The sequence below is a fragment of the Eublepharis macularius genome, chromosome 4 (genome assembly GCF_028583425.1).
Source record: "Eublepharis macularius isolate TG4126 chromosome 4, MPM_Emac_v1.0, whole genome shotgun sequence".
NCBI lineage: Eukaryota > Metazoa > Chordata > Lepidosauria > Squamata > Eublepharidae > Eublepharis > Eublepharis macularius.
This window is the reverse complement of record NC_072793.1, coordinates 31,321,792-31,348,279: the sequence shown is the minus strand read 5'-3', so window position 1 is coordinate 31,348,279 and position 26,488 is coordinate 31,321,792. Positions and strand designations below refer to the sequence as shown.

General features: G+C 44.2%; 1 protein-coding gene across 1 annotated transcript in view; it reads left to right on the top strand.

Moving 5' to 3' along the window:
• The first annotated feature begins 4,385 nt into the window (after positions 1-4,385).
• The window catches only part of FDXR (ferredoxin reductase), a 32,705-nt gene continuing 10,602 nt past the window's right edge, over positions 4,386-26,488 (top strand). The window contains exons 1-6 of the mRNA XM_054976932.1: positions 4,386-4,645; positions 9,235-9,332; positions 17,898-17,993; positions 19,251-19,373; positions 22,198-22,311; positions 25,449-25,550. Of these exons, the coding sequence (XP_054832907.1) occupies positions 4,528-4,645; positions 9,235-9,332; positions 17,898-17,993; positions 19,251-19,373; positions 22,198-22,311; positions 25,449-25,550 (651 nt within the window). The 5' untranslated portion in view covers positions 4,386-4,527. The remainder of the gene's footprint in view (positions 4,646-9,234; positions 9,333-17,897; positions 17,994-19,250; positions 19,374-22,197; positions 22,312-25,448; positions 25,551-26,488) is intronic.

The following is a 26,488-nucleotide window of genomic DNA, read 5'->3' as shown; positions in this document are numbered from 1 at the left end:
AACTTTAAAATGATGTGTAGTAAATATGGATTGAGTTATGTGGTGGTGGGTATACCACTAAGAACCCCAAAGTACCAACAGTCTGCTAGATTCCTTCAACCCGTATTTTCAACATGCCAGTCTGTCTGTACAAATCAGCACCGGAGTGTTTCATAATCCTTGTTGGGCAGAAAGAATTTAAGCTCATTAGGCAGGCTAGATAAAGCCTCAGATCACCACCATTAAGGGACTTAGTACTGCCTTTGACTTTTAATTTTTAAAAAATCATAGTTTTCTCTGCTACTCAATTAATTGAAACTTGACAATGTCAGGATCTCTTGTGCTGCGGCACATTTTGCATGCTGAAATCCTGAATACTGGCAACACTTGGGTCAACAAAAGCCTACCACAGAAGGCCAAATACACAATATATTACAATCAGATAAAGTTTCTGGCCTTGCTTTATATTTCTCTTTGTGGGTCTTATCTAGCAGACCTTTTAGGAAGTATGTATTCTTAGCCTCAAGGTCTTTAATAAAAATAGACTTCTGAAGGCATGTCCAGAAAGCAGATGAAGGCGTGAGAAGAGCCTCCCCGTCCCCTATATTCTTAAGAAACATTTACCAATGAACAAGCCAAGAAATGTAGAAACTATGCCAAATGGAATATTCACAGTCTTCAGAAAGAATAAACTTAAGGCTATGATCCTACGCGCATTCAAAAGTCAAGCGGCAATCCTGTACATTTTTGTAAAGTCTTGCAGAATAACCACAGGAATTTTTTTCCAAGTAAACATGTACAGACTCGAGCAGACACATGACTTTGTAACTAATTTCTGACACAGAGCTGCCGTTAGGCTTGCCAGCCTCCAGGTGATAGCTGGCGATCTCCCGATATTACAACTGATCTCCAGGTGACAGAGATCAGTTCCCTTGGAGAAAATGGCTGCTTTGAAGGGTGAACTCGATGGATTATATCCCACTGAGGCCCCTCCCCAAACCCCACCCTCTTCAGGCTCTGCCCCCCAAATCTCCAGGAATTTCCCAGCCTGAACCTGGCAACATTAGCTGCAGTTCTAAATGTTTTGCCTAAAAGCAACATCAATGGGACTTCTGCTTGAAGAGGCTCCTGAGACTGGTAAAGACAAATCTAAAGCAATAGCAGCTGAAACGAATGGTGAGTAAATGCCTTTTCTTTCCCAGTCCCACCTCGGTATCCTCCATCCTGAGAATTATATGATGAGCACGACTGGAGCCGACACATTATATTCCCTACTCTCCCCACACAGAGCTATGATGTTTAAAATCCTTCAGCAGCTTATGGACTCACCCAGCCTTGACATTTTGCACACAGTTCAACAGACTGCTGTTTGCTATTTTTAAATTATTTTTATTACATCTTATCCTCCATTCCTAGGTAGCTTGGGGCAGTGTACATGGTTCTTCATTCCTCCATTTTGTTCTCAAAACCATCCTCTGGAATAAGCTAGGTTGAAAAAGAATGCCATCCTAAGCAAAGTAACACCTTTCCAAACCCATTGACCAACGACGCTAGAAGGGCATAATTCTGGTAAGGCCATAAAGTAAGGATTTGAAGCCAGGGTCGAATCCACATTCACCCATTACCCGCATGTTTATCGGATATCTTCCGTTTGCCTCCAATCCGCGATTTTTTCCTCTTCGTTCACATTCCTGCTTCTAATCCGTCTTTCTTGCGCGTCCCTCCAGTCACATGGCCGCTCGAAAACCGCTTTTTTGGGCGGGACCTTTTTTCCCCGCCCATTTTATTTTATTTTTTTTAGCGCACTTTTCCGTTATTTCAATCTTGCTTTATAAAGAAACATCACTGAAGATAATGATGCCTCTCTTTCCCCCACTGACAGCACTGATGGCTCTCTCCCGTTTCTTTTTTGGAAATTTGGAAGCATGTGGGAAGCTTTCGTGGGCATTTCCTATGCAGGACAGTTCAGTGCCTGAGTTTTACTGAAGTTTCACTTCCTTGGAGTGTCATTATTTCGATATTTCGTAATTTCGATATTACAGTAATATAAAATAAAAAAAATAAAAAACAGTTAAAAAGGAAGTTTCACGAGTCCGTTCTGAGGATGGATTCACCCCAAAATGATTTTTCAAACTACCAGATTTGATTCAGAAACAGCATAAACAATAAATCCAATGCTATGAAGTCAAAAACAGTCTTTTGCAGACTACGGAGCACTTGCAAGTTGAATCAGCCAATAGGAACTCTTGGAACGGCCAGAGAGACAGGAAGGGGGTGGTTTTTAAAAAAACCACGTAAATTGCGCATTGGCCCGTTCATGGCCACCGTGAAACTCCCGTTGAAAACCTGTGACCACATATTCGGGAGAAATGCGAATGAAATGCGTCTGTTTAATGAGGTAATGTGACCGGCACTCGGGATTGCGTGGGGAATGTGGGGAACATGCGACTTAGAATGAGTAATGTGGATTCGACCCAGGTCTCCACAGTCATATGTTGACTAAATTTGCAAGTCGAACAGGACCATTGTACATTGAGGTCAGTGGTCCAGTAAATGGAGTTGTGCGAGGGCGAGGGGAGAAAGTCCAAAATACTGATATAACTCTATGATCTTAGGGCTATACTGCCTTGAAGGATCAAGCTAATCATCGACCACTGAACCATAAAACCTTGTCCATGTCTGTAGCCTCAGCAATTTCACCGCCTAAAAGGCTCTGGTAAAACTTGACCATGTTGTGTTCCAGAAACCTCCTGAGACTGAGCTATCACAACAGCAGAATCTAAGTCAGCTATGAGCCATGTTCTCTGTGAACATTCTCTGTGGCAAATTTATCACAGTGAGATAGTGGAGATTCCAAAGAAACATCAGAGGTCAATATCAAAAACTTCCTCAGGAGTCAGGACTCAGAACAGTTGGGCTGGAGGGTTTATCTGGACAAGTAGGAACATTTCACTGCCAGCACCATGTAAACTCAACAACATTCCCTCACTTGCATTTGGTCAGATGGTCATGAGCATGCCTTGTGGTATTTCTGCTTGTTTCTTCACCCTCAGCTCACCAGTGTAACAAGGACACCAAGAAAGCAGGCTTGCACGGCAGCACCCCATATTTACATATCATACTCTATCCAATTAGATAGTTCAGGTGGGAAGCCATGTTGGTATGGCAACCGTAAATATTGGGTGTATATAATTAGATAGAAGAGCAAGATTCAGGTCCAATAGCACCTTAAAGACCAACTAGATTTCTGACAAAGAGAGCTTTGACTCTCGAAAACGCATATCCTGGAAATTTAGTTGGTCTTTAAGGTGCTACTGGACCTGAATCTTGCTCTTCTATCTAATTATATACACCCAATATTTACGGTTGCCAGCTGCAGGCTGGGAAATCCCTGGAGATTTGGGAGATGGAGCCTGGGAAGGGCAGGATTTGAGAGGGGAGGGACCCCAACAGGGTATAATGCCATAAAGTCTACCTTCCAAGGCAGCCATTTTCTCCATGGGAACTGTCCCCTCTGGCCTGGAGATCAGTTGTAATTCCAAGAGATCTCTAGCCACCACCTGGAGGATGGGGACCCTTTCTTACTATATTGAGAACTGGTAGGATTAAGAGTGTCAGAAAAGGACAGGAGACTCGGGTTCAAATTTAAATCCTCATGCTGCTTGCCAACCTCACAGGGCTGCATGAGGATAAAAATGAGAAGGACCCACAGACATCACCCTGAACTCTTTGGAGGAAGGGCATGAATATTAAATACATTAATTATTTAAAACAAGCCTGTTTTGTTCCTGTATAATGAAGATATGCATTTTGTTTGCAAATCCCCTGGCTCTTTGTACAAATGTATTACAATCTGTATAGAAGGCTAAACCTGGGACAGTGAAGCCTTACAGCTGTTCGTAGGCACTCAGGATTTATTTATTGTCCCTAGTAGGATGAAATACAGAGGAAATCTGGGATCTTGAAAATGACCAGCACCCACCTAACTGAATAGTAAAGAGTCCAGTAGCACCTTTAAGACAAACCAACTTTACTGCAGCATAAGCTTTCCAGAACCACAGTTCTCCATGCATCTGACGAAGAGAACTGTAATTCTCGAAAGCTTATGATACAGTAAAGTTGGTTAGTCTTAAAGGTGCTACTGGACTCTTTACTATTTTGCTACTACAGACTAACATGGCTAACTCCTCTGGATCTACAAGCTAACTGAGGTGCCCTTTCTTCATTACTGCTTCTAGAACAGTTCAGCTCTAAATCAATACTTGGCAAGATTAGCACTGTCTTCTCGCTTTAAATCAGTGGAGGATATACCATAGAGTTCAAAACCACGCCGGGGCTACGAGAGGCAATCCGTCACGTGTTTCCTCCCCCCTCCTCCACAGCCTGGCTTCCGGGTTGGGCAAAGGCCGAACAAATCCATGCACAACCGTGGGGCAAGTTTGGGAAGCGAGTCCACCGGCGGCGCGTGGGCGGGCCTATGCTAATAAAAGACGCCACTCGTTCTGTGATTGGACATGTCGCGTTCTGGCGCAAAGCGAGTAAAGCGGCATGGTCTCTGGATTTCGCTTTTCTTGCGCCGCTCTCAGGATGGGTCGCGGTGGGGGAATCCTGTGCTGGAAACGCGCCTCTGCCTTCCGCTTCTTGGTGTCCAGTGGTTCCCCCACCGGTAAGCGCGGGTCTCTCCTTCTGCTCGCGGGCCGAGTTAAGAAGCGACCCGGCGGGGGTGGGGGCCTGTGGCAGCTCCAGGAAAACCGAGAGACTGGGAGGAGATGGGCTGGTTTGACTGACGGGAGGTCTCTTATCGGTGGGTGGGAGAGGCGGGCTTGGGGGGCACAGGCAGTTGGGTAGACAGATATTGGGGTGAATAGGCAAATTTGAGACGGGAGAGTGAAGGTTTGCAGGCTGTGCGGGAAGAAGCCCGTGGGTAGAAGAGGATATACCAATCGCACAAGCCGCATATAATTCTAGATATGTCACTGTCCGCGTTCATCTGTTGCAGCAGAACAAAACAAGAGTCCAGTGGCACCAGAAAGTATTCTCTCGTTGGCTTTCAGGAGTCAGAGCTCGCTGATGATCAGTCGTAGATTAATGCTTATAGGTTCGCAGCAGAGAGACGGCAGGGGAGATGTTGTGAAGCAGAGGCCAGTTTAAAGAAAGATCCAACTTTTTTTTAAAAAAACACCCCAGTCTACTTCTATGTACCATGCTAAAAATGAAAAAAAAAAAACTGATGTGAACTTGTTCAGGATTATTATTGTGTGCTTTATATGGGAGAGAGTGAAAGTCGTATGGTGTTACTTTGCAAGTGGATCCCCCAAAGTTTAGAGTTGAACCCTACTTTTAGAAAAGATGTATCTGAAAAGAGTGCTTCATGCCGGGCAGGGGTAAGAGAGGTCAATCCCCTCCCCCTGTATCTGTTTCTAGCAGTATCTGAAGAAGTGAGCTGTGACTCACGAAAGCTCATGCCCTACCACAAATGTTGTTAGTCTTATAGGTGCTACTGGATTCTTGCTCTTTTCTACTGCTACAGACAGACTAACACAGCTACCCATCTTACTCAAGCCCTACCTTTAAAAAGTCTGAGAACCACTTCTGTAGGGAGTCCGGTAGGGCCTGTGTAGTCTGAAAAAGGTGCTTCATGCTGGTTAGGGGGAGGAGAGGCCAATCTCCTCCCCATTTCTTCTACTTTAGCGTTAAAGTGCTGACGTAGAAATACAGGAAGTTTCCATGCAGATGAACTATATAGGTTTGCACCTTGTACATTTATACAGTTTGGTATGCGCATTGTGTTCTTTTAGTAATGCTTGACCTGTAGTCTGGAGTTTGGCTTAGAGTTGTCATAATTGTGCATAGTGCTGCTGAAGTAGGTCAGGTACCCTATTCTCTTAAGCCTGTTTAAACAGGTGAAATTTTTGTGCTGCACATATATCTCCTGCATAACTGGAGCACAAATAGAGGCATGCTTTTTAATGTGTAGAAGGAAAAATCCAAGAATTGGGTAATGCATAGTTTAATTAGATGTAGCCAAGTTATGACACCAAGTGGCCTTTAGGGTGCATCATTGGTTCCTTTTGAAAGTCCATTAGAATACAGAGGATTTTTCAAATTGCACTTCTTGGTCTTGTGGATGTGTCCCGAACAGAAAAATATTGCCCTTTTCAGTGGCCATTACAATGCATTACCATAGATAGGATCCTACTAAATTGCCTACAGGCTCTGGTATCTGCCATGTAAATTCGCTGGATTTCCAAAAGGCCACTGCAGTGCATCTGGACGACCTGTGTGAAACCTCAGGAGCCTTCTCTCAGTCAAAGGTCACCTCTAAAGACCCTCAGATGTTATTGTAGTAAGTAGCAAGATTCTACTTTGCATTCACACTCTTGTGGTTTGCATACCATAGGCCATGCCTACTGTGCGTCGTAGGAATCGCTTTCTCAGCATAAGTCCATGCAAGAACTAGTCTCGGAGAGAATTCACCGGAGTATATTGTGACACTGTATGCTGCTCTACAGAACATAGAATAAAGCCATATGACGCTTTTGAGAGAATGCCTGGGTAGGCCACTGCCTGAATGCTAAGTGATACCTATATTGTGACAAAAGAAAGGGGAGAAGGGTTTATAAACATCTCAGAGTTCTTGGGAGGTCATCTGTGTGCGTACCTGTGACTCTTACTAGATTTCCTGGTGTTCCCATAATCTATTTGAATGGATTTCAATAAAGATGATTGAGAAAGACAGTCTCTCTCTCTCTCTCTAGAGAGGGTGGATGTAGGCTGTAGCACTGAAGCACTTCATACTCTTTTGTATATCCGTGAGTGACTGCAGGACTTTGGATGTTTCATACAGTTCCGTCTCCTTCACCCTTCTCAGTGGCCTATTGAAAGGGCAGTACTTCTTTTGTTTAACCATTTAGGAATAGCCCCTAAGGAGCATTCTGTAAGGAACCACTTGCCTTGCCTGAATGAATTCCAGTGGCCACTTGGAAATCATGTATTCCTGTGGCCATGGAGAAATAGCCAATTCATTTCAGTGGCCATTCTGTGTCATCCATTTCAATATGCCCAGTGCGTACAGTACAAGAACAACCTGTAGAGAGGTGCACAGATTTATTCAAGAACACAGATAAGACAGATAAGACCGCTCTTCATCAGGGGAATCTGTATCAGACAGATAAACTATATGTTGATTTTATGTATTTGAAACATAATGTACAATTATTTATTGGTAAAAAGCATATTGATCTTACTAAAATATCAACAATAAAAAGAATTTTAAAAGCTTAACATCTTGCACTTATGCACTCCTACTCAATTTTCTCCATTTACCCTACCATTTTAACGAGGTTTTGTGCCACTTTTATCTATTCTGATTTCCAAACGAGGTGCTGAAAATTCTGTTAGAGATCCCTATACCTCTCATCACAAACCTGCGACTCCCAAGTTTCCACAAGAAGCAGAATGGTGATGAAAGCGGTTTAAAACTGTAATATGGATAGGCCCATTGCCCGAAAGCTGTTTGACCCCCTCTTCCGTGCTTGATGAGCTGTTATTCCCTCTTTATCACCCAAGTGCTGTTTCCTTTTGGTCGTTAAGTCAAACAGGGTTGCTGAGGGAACTATGCCAAAGAGGGAGAGGATTAAAGAACCTTGGTTGGGGAAAAAAAGTGGCCGGGGGTATATAAGGGGAGGAAATTCTACAGCAAGACAAAAAAAAAACCACTGCTGGATTGAATTTCCAGGCTGCCGGTCCTTAGCATATAGTATCTTTTTCAGACTGTGTAGAGTTAGCGGATTGCAACTGGATACTAGAATCCTCAGTTTAATTGGCTTCAAAAAGAAAAGAACAGAAAAGGATTCAAAAATGCCCGGAGTCTAAAAACTTTTTAATGCTAGAAGCTGAGAGTGTCTGATGGATGGATTCTTCCCATTGCTCTTCTGCCGTTTGGCATTCTTTTCTAAGGCATCTATTATTGGCCATTCTGGAAATAGGGTACCAGGCTAGACAGGCCATTGATCTAATCAAGTCAAGCGCTGCTTGTGATCAGAGATAGTTGAGTAAAACCTTAGGCTTCAGCATGTCATCTTGTCATTCCCCAGCTTGTCGCTCATTTTGTACTTTGAAGTGTAAAACTTCTCAATGACAGCCTGTTTTCAGATCAACAAGGCCTTGGCAGTCACCTCTAGACCTTCACTCCTTTGATTAACTCAGCCGTGTTAACTGAGACTATCAGTGATCTCTGGCCTCTGCCTCTTAGTGCTGTCAGGAATGAAAGATTTCAAACTCGCGTTGCTGCAAGGGTCGCTGTGAAGCAAATGGGACCAAGATTACAGACGTAGTCGCTGACATAAATAGCAAGTTACCAAGGACAGCTGTGCTCGATAACCACGCAAAGCTGTACAGTGATATGACCAACATCAGGATAGAGTTTGTGAACCCAAATGTTGGGTGGCGATACTGTTCACTAGTTAACATTAATTTAAGTTTAGGAATGTTACTTCCCCCTCTAAAATCATGTAACCCTCAAAAATAAATTTAACCTTATGCATTAAGATTCTGTGTTAAATATAAACAAAAGAGGTGGGATCTTTTCCGGCTCCCTTGCATGGTATTCCAGTTTCCAGGCTGTACTACATACATACTAATAGGAATGCTGGTGCCAATGCTATCATTTCATTAATGCTTGAGGATGGGAAAAAGACGGCTGATAGGCTCTTCTATCAAACAGAGCTGCAAAACAATCCCTAGGCATCAGATTCAAATTCTTAGGAAACCATTCTGTCAAATGTTTCACACTTGGGCATCAAATCTTTGGTTGCTTGGCAGTCAGGAGTCTGAGTCTTATTGCCAGACATCAGATAAGCTCTTATCTCAGTGTTGCCAACAGAGATTGGCATGGGGCGTGGGGAAAGAAAGTGTGTGTATGCCACTTCCTTACTTGGCACATCATGGGAAAGTTGCAGAAATCTGCTGCTGAATCTGGCATGAAGACCACCAGAGAACAGCACTGCTTCTCCTATGTGACTTCTCCGTTTTGATGTAAAATAGCAAAGAGTCCAGTAGCCTCTTTAAGACTAACCAACTTGATGGTAGCGTAAGCTTTTGAGAACCACAGCTCTCTTTGTCAGATGCATGTGAGTTTTGGTTCTCGAAAGCTTACGCTACAATCAAGTTGGTCAGTCTTTAAGGTGCCACTGGACTCTTTACTATGTTGCAGCTACAGACTAACACGGCTGATTGGTGTGGTTTTGTTCTCAGGCATCAAGAGGCTTCTTTCCACAGATGAACTCGGTCCTCGCATATGTATTGTCGGCAGTGGTCCTGCTGGGTTTTACACGGCCCAGCATCTCCTGAAGGTAACAATCAAAAGTATGGAACTGTACAGCTGCTGGAGGTATTTGGGGGCTTTGAGGAGGTCTGAAAGATAGAAGTCATTTAATACATGCCTCACAAACTTCTGCACGGGGATTTAATGGGGGAAAAGACCTCCAGGATTTCCACTGAAATGTACAGAATTGCAATTGGAGTGGGGCTCTGGGGCTCTGTGTGTGTGTATGTTAGGGGTGCCAACTGATTTTTCCTTCTGGCAGCAGCCAGAAGTGCATGCACACATGTTCATAAGCGCATGTACACATGTACATAAGCACAGAGCAATAAGAGCAATTATTTTGTCCACATTTTGCCAAATTTTCTGGATCTAAGACCCAGAAACCTGAGTGCTCTAGCCAGAGGAAGACTGTTGCTCTTGGTGTATTCTGGTTTTGCCTTTCCTTCTAGTGTAGAAATGTTTCTCAAGTGAGAGATGATGGCTTAAAAAAAAAGGTACAGGCATCTGGTTACCATTGAACACTTTACAGCTGGGCTACTGACTGAACTGTCAAAACCACCTGAGAACTGGAAGCCGGAGGTTGCTGGAGAAATCTGCTGCTATATGTCTTTTTAAAATCTGCTGCTGTATTGCTTGTGTGTTTTTAAATATTTAATTAGTTTTATTGGTTCTTAAAGGTACATGTATTTTATATTATTGTATAAGTTGTAATCTGCCCTGAGCCTGCTGATGCGGGGAAGGCGGAATATAAATCGAATAAAATAAATAAAACGTCTCCCCTCCCACCATTCCCACTCCCAAGTGTAACCAGTGATGTTTCTCTAGTGAGATACAATAACATGGTTGTCACCTATCTGGAAACCATGGCTTTGGACATATCCTTAGTCCCAGCAGCGTGCCTGCTAACCATGAATACACTGCATATGTCAGTAGTGGCTATTTTGCTCTTATTTGCTATCTTGAGCACTGGCATTCAGAATAAGTTCCAGGTCTGAACACTGCCGAGCTCAGCCCTCGGATATGCCCTACTCCCAGGAAAGTCAATCAACAAAGCTTGATTGCAATTGGGAGAGGGAATGGCGAGAGGGGAGACACTTGCAGCCTGTTCTTGGGTAGCTTTGGCAGTTCAGTAGCCCTGTTGTAAAGAAGTCAGTGGTAATCAAATGCCTCTACCTTTTTTCATCTTGATCCCACTTAATCCTGAACCAGTTCCTTCATGCCTCTGGAAAAACCTCATGGGTACCTATTAGGGGTGTGCGCTTCGGGTATCAGATTCGGGTAAAATACCCGAATCGGGCCCGATTTGGAAAGCTTCAGTATTTCGTGGCTGCGCGATGGCAACAGGGAAGGCCTGTCTGCTGGCCATCTGCGCCGGCCACAGTTGCGCAGTGGCGGCGGCAGGGAAGCCCCTCTCTGCCGGCCAGCTGGCCAGCACGGCGTTGCTTCCAGCCTTCCACCTGACCAGGTAAGTGGGGTGGGAGATGGAGGATGGGGTTAAAGGGTGGGGGGATCTCCCCCCTCCCCTGGCACTTCAGTGTGCTCCAAATCTTTACAGAGCATACTGAAGTGACTTAGAAACCCGTATTTTGGGTTTTTCCGAAGCTTTTTCCCGCTTTGGGTAAACCCGAAGCTTTTTTGGGTTCACACCCCTAGTACCTATCCTTTTTAACCTACAGCTGCAAGGCACCATTTTCTAAAAAGCAAACTAGTAACCAGACAGTGGTAAACAGACGATAACTTTGCAGAAACTTGGAGGTAATATTGTAGAGCTGTCATCGGCCATGTTTATTGTTTCCTGATCTAAACAGATTTGCAGGCTTTACTCTTTGGTTGCACAATCAATTCAGTGTAATAAGTTTATTTATACTCAGCTTTTCAGCTGGATTGACTTACTATTCAAATCCATAACAATATAAATAACGGCAGCAGTGTTTGCCATTGAAGTAATATGTGTATGAGAGAGAGAGAGAGAGAGAGAGAGAGAGACTCTTTGTCCATTCTAGAGAGATGACGTTCATCTATGGTGGATGTGTTAGAAGCAGGGAGCAGAATATAATAGCAGGATTCTCCCTTTCTTCTTTTTCCATTCCATTCCATTGGAATCCACTCCTCAGCCTGACTGCAGAAGCTGTTCTGTTATCACCCCTCAGAAGGTGGGAAGGCTTACTCGCCCAGACCAGGCTGTTGACCCGCAGCTCTAGATCTCACCAGTTCTTTCCTTTAACAGGAGCATGGAGACATTCCAGGAACAGTGATAACTAAAGCTTTCTTCCTCTACCTCTTTCTGCAGCTGCTATTCCTGGGCACGTATTGAATAGTGCCTGTGATATCACTGGCGATTAGGGCTTAGCTTGTCTTCCCTCTCTCCCATTCTCATGGCACCAATGTCCTTTTCTTGTTTTGATATTTATATATTGAAACATTTGATACTTGTGTGTGGAGCAGTGGCAAGAAATGTCTTCCTGAAACATCCACATTTCTGAATGAAAGTAAACTGAAATGGCCATTCCCATGTTACAAAAGAGATTTGTCCTTGTACGTGAGTGTGGACCCATGTGTATAATAATACAAGAATCGATAGTTAACTGGTCAAGTGGAGCACCTTACAAGCGCTAACTGCTAACATGAGGTTCTTCAGCAGGCCCTAGTGGAACCTTTAATACTATGTATCAGTGATGTGGGGTGGAAAATTTTTGCTAGTGTATTTTTAACATGGAAAATTTTCCATCCTGCATATGTAAATATAGTATTTTCAACTATAGTTGTCGAGGTTGTTGTGCTGCAAATCAATCATGTTAGAGTGGGCTGAATGAAGGGTATGAAACTTGTACTTGAAGTATGGACAAATCCCAGGGCATGCGCACAGTGTATTTGCCTCCTTTTGCTGACTTTATTTATATTATTTATTTACATTTGAATAGGAAACATTTCCAATTCATCTTGTCCTGGGAAACCCACAACACTGCTTTATACATTAATATACTGATGATGAATCACATTGCTAATCTCTGCAAAGAAAGAAGGGCTCAGAATACAAACAGTCTACCTCAATGCTTGCGGTGTGAAGTCCTTTCTCTGGTGAGGTCAGTGTCAGAGCAGTTGAGCAGGAGAAGAATGTTCCTAGCAGTAGCCTGGGTTTCTTAGCAGAGATTAATCTTAATCCTCGGAAGAGTTTAAAGTTTTTATGGGCGAACCAGTTTGTTCTTGCTGGTTTTGACCTACAAAGCCCTAAATGGACTGGGACCAACATACCTAAGGGACTGTCTCTCCCCGTATGTGCCCTAGAGAACGCATCGTTCGACTGGAAAACATCTGCTGGTGGTCCCTGGCCCTAGGGAGGCTCGGCTGGCCTCTTAGCAGGGCCAGGGCCTTTTTGGTCCTGGCCCCAACTTGGTGGAACTCTCTGTCTTAGGACACTCGGGCCCGCCAGGATCTTCTATCTTTTATGCCGGCCTGTAAGACAGAGATGTTCCACCAGGCATATGGTCGAGGCTAATTTTAGTCCATCATTGCCGAGCCTTCTACCGGTCTCCCTCTGAGAGGGGTTATGGAGAGTCCACTGCTGGCTGTCTCGTAAAGGGGTACAGTATTCTATCTGTCCGCTGCGACTCCCTTTTTTGTATGTTGACAGGCAGGAGTGCAGGATTGCCTGTCTTGGGATGGTTTTTATTACTTGCTGTGATTATGGATGTTACGTTGTATTTTAACCAATGTTGTATCTTGTCCTGAGCCCGCTTGTGGGGAGGGCGGGTTAAAAATATAATTAATAAATAAATAAACTTTTAAAGACAAAGCAAGCTCTTCTTCAAGAGAGAATGGTTTGAACAAAATGGGAGGGGTCTGTGCTTGCAAATAGCTGGGTCAAGTCGGTTAACTAGCACATCAGAGGGTTTGGAGGAATGGAAATCTCGAGCAAGAAAGTTGAAGATCAAATTTGGAAGATAATGTAATTGAGAATAAAACGTATCACTGCTTGCGTTTTCTAGTGGATAGGATGCTGTTAAATTGGAATCTCCTTTTTTTCTGATCTTTTTGTTCTTCAGAGCTCTTTGTTGGTTGTAAATGGGGAGAAATGATATTACCGTCGCTGCTGCTCTGCAGTTTACTGTGAAGGGTAACCCTGAAGGGCATAATCAACTGATATGGAGGAAGGAAATGAATGTTGTCATCCTCCTACAGATGTTCAAGGGCATCACTATCTGCCGGTGGCAAGTCATTGTCATGACATTGTTGTAAACACCGGTAGAACTGTGTGGGCCCGTCCAATGGCACCTCTAGCTTTCGTAAAGCTCCTTTGTTCAGTTTTCCAGTGCTGGAACTAGTCACCATTTGGGTAGCATGGGTAAAGGCTTGCAAAGGACTTATAGATCAGATGTAGTTTGTAGAAGGGACAGGTTAAATTCTTGCAAGCTGAGGACATGCCTAGGGGTGTACAAAAATTCTTGTTTTAATTTTCGTTCAGTTTCATTTCAAAAGATTATTATTCTATTGGTTTCAGCAGGAGATACGTTTCTAGCTGTAACTTCTTTGTTTTTCATTAAATAGGGATCAAGTTCTTGGGGATCCTTCTGGAAAAGTCAATAATGCTGGGAAAAGTGGAAGGCAGTAGGAAAAGAGGAAGACCTAAAACAAGATGGCTTAACTCAATAAAAGAAGCCACATCCTCCAATTTGCAGGATCTGAGCAAGTCTGTTAATGATAGGATGTTTTGGAGGTCTTTCCTTCATAGAGTCGTCATAGATCGGAGGCGACTTGACAGCACTTAACACACACACACACACACACACCCATATCCAAAGGACCCTTCCTTCCAAATATCAGGTGGACTGGAGTAAGGGTACCAGTTTGGTAGGCAATTAAAATTATTACTTACGGAGAGAGCAGAGAAACATTCAGTACCCCCAGAAAGTGGGCAGTGTTACATTGCAGGCACGGAGAGGCATTTGGTGCCCAAAACAAGGCAGACATGGTTGTACAGCAGGCACAGAGGCTTGCACTTGGCACAGAGAAGGTAGAGGAAGGCACTTGGCACTTCAAGTAAGTCAAGTAACAGTGGGAACGGGGCCTGCATTGTTCTGGAAGTAAATGTGAATGCTGGCAGGGGAACAGACATAGGAATCACAATGCTTGGTGGAAATTGCTTTAATGTGCATGCACTGCAATGAGTGATCCACATGTAGACAGACAAACAGAACCATTAATATGTGCTGTAGCGTAGTGGTTAAGTGCCGCGAGTCAGCACTCAGCTGGTTCGAATCCCACTACGGTCATGGGCTCAGGAGGTGGCCTTGGGCAAGCCACTCCTCTCAGCCCAGCGGCATTGTGGGGATAATAACAGCACCGACTTTGTTCACCACTCTGAGTGAGCACAAATCTGTTCAGCAAGCCAGTATATAAGCACACTGTTATTGTTATGTTATTATAGTACAAATAATGCATAAGGACTGAATATTTGTACTTACAGCATATAATCGGTGCAACACACAAGACAATGACCCTATGGAAGATCCGTGGGTTTAGAGAGGAGTTACTGTTTGTAGGATTGCACTGTAACATATCCGCAGGCAGAGTACAGAATTCACAGACTTGTGCTAGAGATAAAACTGAAAAGAAAGCAAATGAAAGAAAACCATACACTAGAAAAAAGAGTAAATCAATGACATTTTCTCTCATGCACAGGTCAGTTGTATAATAGCTTTACAATCTGTAAAGCGTAAGATCTTATGAACACATCATGTTTGTGAGAATGGTACTAACACAGGTAGAGTAACTGAGAAGAGCTGCTGCTTGTATAGAAAGACCTCCTCAAACCATCAGTGATTGGCCATTCTTTCCACAGCGCTCCCACCACTCAGGAAAAATCTCTTCTGTGGCAGGGTCTTTTTAACCTGCTCATTCGAAAGAGTAGCTGTCATTTTATTCCCTGTTGACTGTCCTTCACCAGGAGTCTGAACTGTCTAAACAGGACAGTCTGGAACCAGTGTAACAAATATTAAGTAATGTCAGTTCTTCCATTTGCTTTTTCATTTTTCATTATTTTTCACAGATACACATATTACAAATGTAAAGTGATGTGAAGCCTGTTTAAGTGTTGTGGCTTTTGCCTGAAATAATGAAAATTATGTTTTGTGGGAATCTGCAACTTGTTGGTTAGCCATCCCTAGTCTTAATCCTTTCCTTTCCCGGGATTTTCTCAGTTGGAAGTATCACCTGTGTTTCAAACTGAGTTAATTTTAGGTGGATAGCTGTGTTGATCTGCAGTAAAAGAGCAAGATTTGGGTCCAGTAGCACCTTAGAGACCAATTAGATGGGAGCTTTGACTCTCGAAAGCTCATACCCTGGAAATCTAGTTGGTCTCTAAAGGTGCTACTGGACCCAAAACCGGGTTAAATGAAATGTAAAGCTTTTTGCTTGCTTGTGCTTTAAGCTAACACACACACTTTGTTGTCTGGATGAAGGTAGATGGGCAGCTAATAAATTCTTATAAGGGAAGTCTCCCTGGGGAAAAAATAAAGTCACACCTATTAGAACCTTATTTGCCTTTATATTTGAGTTAAAGTCTTGTCCCTGCACTAGTCTGTGTCCCCCTTAATAGGCGACCTTGTTTTTTTCCAGATTAGAATCTCGCCACTACGATCAGCCTTTCAACATAGTAAATATTTATCAGCACCGTGTTAAAGCTCCCCCATCTGTGGCCTATTTAGCAGGTTCACAGGAACCTGGCAGTTAATTAGGATTTATTGTAGTTGCCTTTTTTCTCTCAACGTTTGCTGAATCTGGAATACTTCCTTCCACTTTTTGATTTTTCTTTGCCTCTCTAATCATGCTAGAATCAACCTTCTAGCTTGGTGCCCCAATGCCATTCTGTTTTCCCGTTACTGAAAGTGTCACCTTGCTTTTATTAAGATGATTATCTAGGAGAACAAAGTAGTTTAACGTGGGGGGGGGGGCGTTCTTGGATAACAATCCCTTGTCCCTATTGTACGCCTGCCCCACTTGCTTTTCTCAACAGTAAAATCAATTACAATTCAAAGGTGAGTTCTTGTATATATGCTGTGGCTGCGGACGGAGTCTGTAGGTAATATGGGTGTCTTTCTGGTTCATATTCTTCTTAAGGATCACTGGAATGTGATGAGGAAATACTTCCCTGGATTAAATTGCCTATGCTCAGAAGAGTCCGTTTGGCTCGGCGAGAGGGTCATATAGACAGTCACCTTGTCCGAGGGCTGATTGGCATTTCTGTTGCTTGGGAATTGGCTGCTATAAAATGGAGGAGAGGCGAACAATGCAAGTCGCTTTGGGTCCCTGATGGGAAGAAAGGCAGAGTATAAAGGGTTATTCAAAGGGATCTTTCCATCAACTGGAAATGCTAGATCAGGCATACCTTGGTAATGGAAGAGGAAGTATTATATACTTTCCAAATCTCACATTGTGTTGTATTATATGGGACAGTTCTAGAGGCAGGGGTCTAGAGGTATCAAAACTGGAGACCCAGTTTGGTGTAGTGGTTAAGAGCAGTGAGACTCTAATCTGGAGAACTAGGTCTGATTCCCCACTCCTCCACTTGAAGCCAGCTGGGTGACCTTGGGTCAGTCACAGCTCTCTCAGAGCTCTCTCAGTCCCACCCACCTCACAGGATGATTATTATTGTGGGGATAATAATATGCTTTGTAAACTGCTCTGAGTAGGTGTTAAGTTGCCCTGAAGGGTGGTATATAAATCTATTGTTGCTGCTGCTGCTATTGTTGTTGTTATGTTATTAGACCTGGCAATACCTCTCTCTTTGCAACTAAACATGATCTCTGTCCTCTAGTTTTCTGCTCTGCTTACTTGTTCAGCAGGTAGTCTAGTTCGGATATCACCTGTGGCTGCAACACAGTTTTCTGGAATGTGTTTGGGTAAGCAGTGTATGAATTCCATATATTTTACACCCTGTATCCAAGCTTGTATCCTGTATCCAAAGCCTTAAGGACACTTCTGTTTTCCGAAGAGTGAATGGTTGTTTCTGTCAATTTACCTCTCCTGTTGCTGCCCAATGAGCCCTCAGGAGTTTTGTTCATGTCAATCAGTAGATCTTCGCAAGAACAGCATAGGAGAAAAATGTCCGTAGTAGGAGAGGAGTTGGAAATCGCTGTGTCCCCCCTTCAGAAATCCCATGTGCCATTTAAGTTTTCATTACGTGACTAGATACAGGCCACTATCTTTGGACGCTGGGTTTATTTGAACTCCACATCAAGTAATGTTACTGATCTTTGGGATTCCAGAATTGTGTTTGTGCTGACTTTAAATCTGGATGCTTTGACCATCTTGGGAACCATTCAGGTTCAGATGTAATCTACTAGAGGATGTGGTTTTTTTCTTAAAGATACAGTGCATAGTCATAACAACCTGTGTATATTTGCATGACTGGTGTTGGCAAAAGTTGATGTGCCGTTCGGCTTCCAAATTGTCAGATTGAAAAGGGAAATAGGAGTTGCGTCAAACCAACACATAAATGTATAATAACCTCCTTGAGCACCAATTTGGCTTTTGTTTGTGTCTTGTCATCGTATCTGTTGTATGCTCTAATGAATGTGAACTTCTTCTTCCCCAGCACCACAGACTGGCTGAGGTGGATATTTATGAGAAGTTGCCAGTTCCCTTTGGCCTTGTACGTTTCGGAGTGGCTCCAGACCATCCAGAAGTCAAGGTCAGTACTGAATTCAGGTCAGTGAAGGATAGGGCCCAGCATAAGGAGACCAGAGATTTGGAAATGCTTCTTACGGCCACCAGAATTTTTGTTCCATTCTACTGTGAAACAATACATAAGGGGAACGTTTAAGCCTTGGCATATGAGCCAGTGTTGCACATGGGCTAGAACTTGAGGGTTTGCTTGTCAGGAACCAGATCCTTGCTTGGCTGTGGGTGGGCGACATTGGCCAGGTCCCGATCTCAGCCTTTTTTACCATACAGAGTTGTGGTCAGGCCAAAATGCAGCTCTGTGCTCCTCAAAGGAAGAATGAATACAAAGAAAATAAATGAGTAGGTAGCACACAGCAGGAGCAATTCATTGCTGAAACAGGATAAGTGGTCTTGCCTTGAGGGGTATTTTTAAATGAAGCCAAGGAAAGCAGTCCCCTTGTTAAGCCATTTAGGCCTGGCTTCGGCGCTTGAAGCCCTTGGGTGATAGTAACATAGTTCTCCTTCCTGAGCAGTCTCTCATTATCTGGGTCCTCCCTAAGAATCAGCAGAATATACCAATACCACAGCTTCCCCCTCTTCCTCTGTCCCAGAGGAAGTAACAAAGGCCATTGTGTGTGGAAAAGGGAAAAAACACCTGAAGTTCTGAGGAAGCGTTAGCTAGAAACTGTATTGTGAACACACCTGTGCCTTCACAAGCACAGCACTTAGTTTATTTTTATAGGCTTAGTTTTTTCTTCACACCTGGCCTTTTGATTTCAAAAGGACTTTATAACTTTTCAAAGGTAACTAACCAATAATATGTGTTGCTAGATTTTGGAGGGGTAAGTCTAGTATCTGAACAAGGCCGTCACTGTATCTTGTGGACAAAAGTCCCTTCATGAATGGGGGTAACGCCAGACTTTTTTTCCATGAGGTAAATCTGACGTCGTAAAGCGATTGAAATGCTACTGGCAGTAGATTCTCCCTCCCCCTGCCTTGTGTGTGGGGGGAAAAATGGAAGTATACATTTTGTTTAGACTGGCCTGGAGCCAGGTCATGGATAACAATGTTACTTTAAAATGAGATGTTCTTATTAGTTGGCAGATAAGAGTCTTGGAAGCAGCAGCATGAATCAGAGAGTGAGAGGCTGGCTTAGATGCCACAAGGTCATTGAGGCTCTTTTATCATATTCAGACCTTGCAGCCGTCGCTTGCTTCCTCGCTGGGTACTGTGGGAAGAGACAAATTGCTTTTCAGATGGGGCTTCTTTTGGCCTCTCCCAACAGAATGTGATCAACACGTTTACTCAGACCGCACGCTCTGATCGTTGTTCCTATTATGGGAACGTGACTGTGGGGAAGGATATCACTGTGAAGGAACTGCAGAAAGCTTATCATGCTGTGATCTTGGTGAGTTCACTTGTCTATGTTTTGTCATGTGGAAGAGAAAGAAAAAATGGGGGAGATGTCAAGTCCAATCAAACATTTAGTCCATCCATACGATATATGTAAATGAAGCTTGTCGAATCACGCATGCCATGCACAGCATCCAGTACCGTGTTGCAACTCTTCTGTGTGCAACAGGGCCCATGAAGGCAATGGAGTGGTGGTAGAGAGTGCCCTCAAGTCATAGCTGACTTATGGCAGCTCCTGGCGGGATTTTCATGGCAAGACAAACAGAGATGGTTTGCCATTGCCTGCCTCTGCAACCCTGGTCTTCATTGGAGGTCTCCCATCCAGTTACTAACCAAGGCTGACTCTGTTTAGCTTCTGAGATCTGACGAGATCAGGCTCACCTGGGCTATCCAGGTCAGGGCACACTTGGAGTAGGAGATTAAAATATACACCTGGCAACATTGAGTGTTAGTTTGCTTTCAAATAGTTCTGACTGTTGGGGTCTGGATGCCTCCCCCCACCCCTCATAACCCTATTCTCTGAATCAGAAAACAGACATGAGGGCATGGAAGACTAATTGAATGCTGTAGTAACAGCCCTTTTTTGTTCTCAACTTTGCAATTTAAAAAGAACTAATTACACCATCCCAACTCATTTGGGTATGAATAATTTGATAATATATTGGGAAATGCTCTCTCATCCCTAAACATTTTCATTGGCTTCTGTTTGAATTAAACTCCTTTGCTGTAACGTACATAACAAATACAAAAGGGAGAATCACGTCTGGAAATTTGTATTGATGATCAAAGCTGTGCAGAATGATAGCCCATTTTGGTTTTAGGCCTTTCAGAGGGGATTTTCCCGTTTGCCCCAAATGTTTACTTTTTTGGTGCCTACCTGTCTCAGTTTACTGTCCCTCTTGGTTGCTGTTTTGGTGGCATTTTTAAGAACTCGAAACATATATCTCCCAAGGCTCCACAGCCAGGCAGATTTGCCTACATGACTGTGTCACTGAGGTAAAATTGAGCTGATTGAGAATGAAGCCGTCATTGTATTGCTTAGACGGAGTGGGTGCTGGGGAGATGGAGGCGGGGATGCAGTTACCTGGTCTACTAGATAAAGGTTCAGCCAGAGAGAAGGGAAAAGTTACACCTAATACCAAGGAATGTCTCTTCCCATATTGTTCAGCCTGATGGATAAAATATGCCTAATAAGCTCTGCTTTCTCTTCACCCACTTTCAGAATTGAGGTGGGTGGCAGTCGGAGGACAGGACTTTTTTAGTGGTGGCAACTTGCCTTTGGAATGTTGTCCCCTTATGGCCCACCTGGTGTTTTCCTTACCTTCTTTTAGGCATCAAGCCAAAATGTTTATCTTAACGTCTCTTACATAAAAGCTGGGTAATCATTTTTTCATTGTCTGCCCAGAGTTTGAGGACTGCTTTATCGGTATCATTTTAGACTGTTCTGTTGGTTTTATGAAGAGTCCAGTGGTACCTATAAGGTATCTGAAGTGAGCTGCGGCTCATTTAAGTTCATACCATACCACAAATTGTGTCAGTTTTATAGGTGCTACCAGGGCTTTTTTTCTGGGAAAAGAGGTGGTGGAACTCAGTGGGTTGCCAGCACAGGGTGCAACACTTGGTGGGAGGTAGTGCCCCTGGTACCACATGTGTGTGCGCAAAGTGCACGCATGCTCCCAGGGCCAATGATGTCACTTTGGGTCAGCTGGAACAAGAGGGGAATTTTTAAAAGTTTAAATCACCCTCAGTGAAAATGGTCACATGGCTGGTGGCCCCACCCCCTGATCTCCAAACAGAGGGGAGTTTAGATTGCCCTCCACGCCACTCTAGCGGTGCAGAGGGCAGTCTACACTCCCCTCTGTCTGGAGATCAGGGGGCGGGGCCACCAGCCATGTGACCATTTTCAAGAGGTTCCGGAACTCCATTCCACCACGTTCCAGCTGAAAAAAAGCCCTGGGTGCTACTGGACTCTTGCTCTTTTCTACTGCTACAGACAGACTAACATGGCTACCCATTTTAATTTATTTGTTTTATGTTGCTTTTTTTCTCTGGCTTGTTTTTATTGGCTTGTGTCATATTTATTGACTTGTTTTGTTGGTTTTTGTTGGCCTTTTGTCTTGTTTTAGTTGTGAGCTGCCTCAAGCAGAGTTCTGGAGAGGTGGCATACAAATTCTCTAAACAAATAGGACCACCAGATCGATGCTTCCTGTCTTGCCACTCTGTAGTCATTCCATTGCTTGTCAGCTGTCATAGCGTAAAAACTGGGCTGGTGTTTTCCGGCCTACTGTGCTGTGGGTCTCTATATCCTATATCTTTGCTGCCAGTAACTGGACAATTACCATCCCCACCACTCTCTGCAGGGCAGTTGCTGCCCCAGGAAAGTGAGCAAACATGTTTGTCCTCTCTTGCAGCACCCCTCCCCAGATTGCAGGAAGCGTTTGTGTGTGGGGTGCATGCCTTTTTTTTGCAGCTGCTAAAAGTTTTCATAAAGAACGCACATCCATGCCATCACGTACTGATTCAGGGACAGAACCTCTGTGACAAAGTAATTTTCTTTTCACAGAGCAGTACCTTTGAAAAACTTCATGAGGGAACACAAAATCCACGTGGGTTTTGTAGAAAGAAATCTGGAAGAAATGTGGCTCGCCAGTTGTTGCTCACCAAGCTTTCCTATAAAACCTAATCGATTATGAACTTTAGAGAAACACTTTTCAGAATGTGTTCTGCTGCCACGGAAGGCATGTCAGCTATCTATATATTTATGTGAAAGAATTTGCTTCCTGGAAAATGTGTGTGACTTTTTTGTTCTTTTTGTACAGAGCTATGGGGCTGAGGACAATCGTACTCTTGGAATTCCAGGGGAGGATCTTGCAGGAGTTTATACAGCCAGAGCGTTCGTGGGTTGGTACAATGGCCTACCTGAAAACAGAGATGTAAGGATGTCACTTCTCTTTTCCCATCCCCCACCCCCGCCTCACCAGACTTTCTACATGTTCAGACTAAACCATCCGGCTTCAGATTAGTGGTTGGCTGAAAGGCCTGCAATTGGAAAAGATTAGCAGACGTCAAATTAAATCCTCCTCAGATTTACAAATGTGAACAATTTGCACATCCGTAAAAGGGGATTAGCCATCTCCCTCTTTTAGAGGTGCCATGACGAAAACTGGAATGGACGCTGTCGCTTATGCCTTTGGGGATGAGAGAATGGCCTCGCTGCTTCACACATGATATTTTACCATTGAGATGTAGGTGTTTTTTTTAAAGTAATCTGTTACGTGTGGAAAAGCTTCCATATATGTGCACAAACTAAAATAGACTCATATATGAGTTTTCTCTGTTGATTTTTTAGAAAGAATTCTATGCAAAGTACCAATAACTTTTTACATAGTGACTTTAAAATATTCAACACATTTTGCTTACATCTCAATAATTCTTACAATGCCTCTGAAGTAGTAGTATCCCAGTATTGTGGAGGGAGTAGCAGAGGACCTGGTGGCTGTAACTAAGTGGTAGAGTACCTGCCTTGTATGCAAAAGATGGCATTACCAGTTAAAGAATCACACGCCTCTCTGTGCTCAAGACCCCGGAAACTGTCACCCGTTGACATAGACAATACTGGGTTAGTTGCTCCAATGGTCTGACTCGCTGTAAGGCAGCTTCATGTGCTGTCCATATGGTGCTTTTCCTAAGGCTGCCATGTGATTGGCTGCTGAGGGAGAATTCAAACTGGCCTTCAGATGGCTGGTCCTGAAAGCAGAAGGCACCAAGAAGCATAGGAAATTCTGAATGATTATGAGAGGCAGAAGAGTGCTATTTCACAAACTTCTTTGGCTTGTGAGACGGATGGGATCTGCGTACACTGTATTACTTGGGTTGCTGTATATGATAGTAAAAATATTTGTACAAAGTGGGTGTAGTTTCTCATAAGATAACAAGTTCAGCTCCTTATTGGCCTTATTTGCCTACAGCTGGACAGAAGCTTATTCTTCAGTTGGGCCTGTGTGCATGGATGTATGCGTGTGTGCGCGCGTGCACGCACGCGCACACACACACACAGAGGGTGTTGGGGAAGAGACAGTAAGAATTCACTCTCTTTTGCCCTCACTCTGAAGGCAGAGATGGTTTCCAGGTTCAGTTGAGAACCAGTTTTTCCCTCAGGGCTGATAAATACCAGCTCCTTCCACACACACATACACATGAAGCTTCCGTATACCGATCTACCAAGATCGGCATAGTCTATTCTAACTGACAGCAGCTCTCCAGGTCTCTGATGGAGACCTTCCACATTACCTATTCCCTGATTCCTTTAGCTGGAGATCCAGGAATAGAAACTGTGACATTCTGCATGCAAAACAGATGTCCTGCCACTGAGCCATGGCCCCACCCCATATTGTCTTCAACAAGGAAGGAATATCATCACTAGAGATGGGCACGAACCGCATTACGAACTTCAAAAACCCACAAAATTGGCGAGCACGCGATTGCAACCTAGCAGTTCGTGATTGTCCACGGCCAACGAACCAGCATTCAGAAGAAGCCTGGCTCGGTGCGTTTGGCCGCGGTTCGGGAAGCCAGACAGTCAGGTGCCATCAATCAATTCCCGTGGAAACGGAGCCGGGGGAATGCCTGAACTCTGTCTGCGCTCCTTCTGTCGCCCTGGAAACCGGAATGGAAGCCCAGCTTACCTTGATTGGCAGGTCTTTCTTCCAACCATGGAACTGCAAAGCGGTTACAAGTTGGGAGAAGACACCTGGGGGAGGGAGGGGGAGGGGGTGTTCTGTAGCCATGGGCACTCCAATCTCATCCCTGCAAACCCTGATAGGCAGCTCTGATGGCCAAACACAGACCTCCAGCGTTGCTCAATGAGACCTCAGCTTATAGAAAAGCACTGCGCTCCCAGTTCTGGTTTCACTTTCAGCGAGCAGTGGAGTGGGACAGAACTGTTGCTTGCTACTTGCTAGCCTTTTGGGAGAGAGACAGAGAGAGTTTAATTGAGCTTGGATTTTGGGGATAGGCATCTATCTCTTCTGGTTCCAGGGCTACTGCCTAGCTCTGGGGCCAAGCTCAGTGGGCACCTCGGCTGAGGGCTCACATTGATTATTATTGATCAGTGCCTGATCTGTTCAGGTCTGTGGGAGTGGTGGGCTAGGGCTCTAGTCCCTCCCTCCCTCTGGTGCCAGGGCTGCTGCCGGCACCCACCTTCTGTACACTGGGCCAATGTCAACCAGTGGCTCTAATTGTATCGAGTGGGAGTTTCCTGGGGGCCTTGGATTGGAGAGGGTATAACTCCAAGATCCCTTTTGCAATCTTGTCCAAACTTGGGTGATGGCTGTAGGAGAGCCTGCAAAACACTCCCCGGGAACATGGGCTGTCTAAGTGCAACGGGGGCCGTTCTACGCACCATGAACCGCAAACCAGTTCGGCAACAAAATGTTCATTGCAGTTCGCGACTTCAGGATCGTTGTTGGCACCGAACCACGAACCTCAGACTCATTAAATTTTTTGGGTTCGTGCCCATGTCTAATCATCACCCCCTTCCGGTGTCCACACTGCTGTGGGTAGACAAGGGCAAAGATGTAAAGTAGTTTCTGAGGCTGCTGTGTGGGGAAATAACACTTTCTCATGGTGTGTAATATATATTGCCTACACTACAAAAGTGGTGGTTCCAAAATGGGAGCTTTTTATGTGAAATCACATGGCACTCTATCTTTGACATTGAGGCCCCATGGTGTATGTTAAATTAGAGCTTGGCCGTGAGCATCACTGAAAGATGCATCACATGAGATGACTTCTGCATGGATGTTGCTCCTTCATAGGAAAGCCATGCATATCCTGTGAAGTATGACCTGTCCACATTTTGCTACCTGTCTGTGTGACAGAGCAAGTGTTTGCATTTATCACATGCGTTTGATTTTCCTGTACTAAAGTGACATGCAGTGGGGAAAATAGTCTTGCACAAAGTGGCCGTGAGCATGAAAACCTCTTTAAAAAATCTGATATTAAAGATCCTCCACAGTAGGCTGGGGGATAGCTGAAGTGGCGGTTGTGAAGGATCTCTCTACCTTTGTAGCTGAAACCGGACCTGAGCAGTGAGACAGCTGTGATCCTTGGACATGGGAACGTGGCCCTGGACGTTGCGCGAATTCTCCTGTCGCCTCTTGAAATTCTAAGGGTGAGTCAAGAACAAACTGCCAGTAAAACAGAAGGCCGTGTGAGGTATTATGTAAAACTATCCGAAATCCCCTTTAGATTAACGATGGACTCTCACACAGAGGTAGAGATGGATAGAATCTCTAATTAAAGCAGCTACATGACTGCAGCCAACGTCTCAGCTTCTCGCCTCACAGATAAGAGCTCTCCTGCTGCTTAGCTCTGTGGGGAGGTTGTAATCCAGCGTCAGCCTCCTAAAGGGTTTGGGTTGAGAGTGGGTCGGACAGTCATTAAAGGAGCAGATAGGATCAGGGCATCATATCAGTGTGTTTAATATGAGTTCCTGCTTTACAGAAGGGGCAAGAAACGGGATGTGAGAAAATCCTTCCTCTCATTTTCTGAGACTGTCTGCTACAAGCAAAGCATTCTCCTTAAATCCACAGTACTAGGACTGACATATCATCACTGTCAAAAGAGATAACTTTTGCTTCACATTCAGCTGTGTTTTAAACACTCAAAATACTCGAATTTCTTGCTTTTATCAGCCGGCAGCTCCTGAAGATAAAAGTCTTAACCTGTGGTTCTCCTTAGAGAAAGGGACTTTTCTTCTACTTCCTTTTCCCCCTTAGCAAGGGCAGAGCAGTCTGCATTTATGGAGCTGTTTTCTTTCCCTCACTTGGTCCCTGTTGGGTAGCTGGGCATCTTCTCATAGAGCACCAAATTGCTGGTGAATCTGGAACTTATCAGTGTTCCCTCCTGTAGGAACTGGGGAAAGACCCATTTGGAAAAAAACAAAAAAAAGGGAATGTGCTCACTGGAGGAGGTGAAGAATAAAAAATGTGGCTTGACCACTTTAGAGGGGGCATTTAGATTGGGTAGGACGTGGGAACAACTCTCAACGTTGTTACGGACGCGTGTTCTCTAAACACAAGGGGGCAGTAGCCATTATTTTTTTCCTGT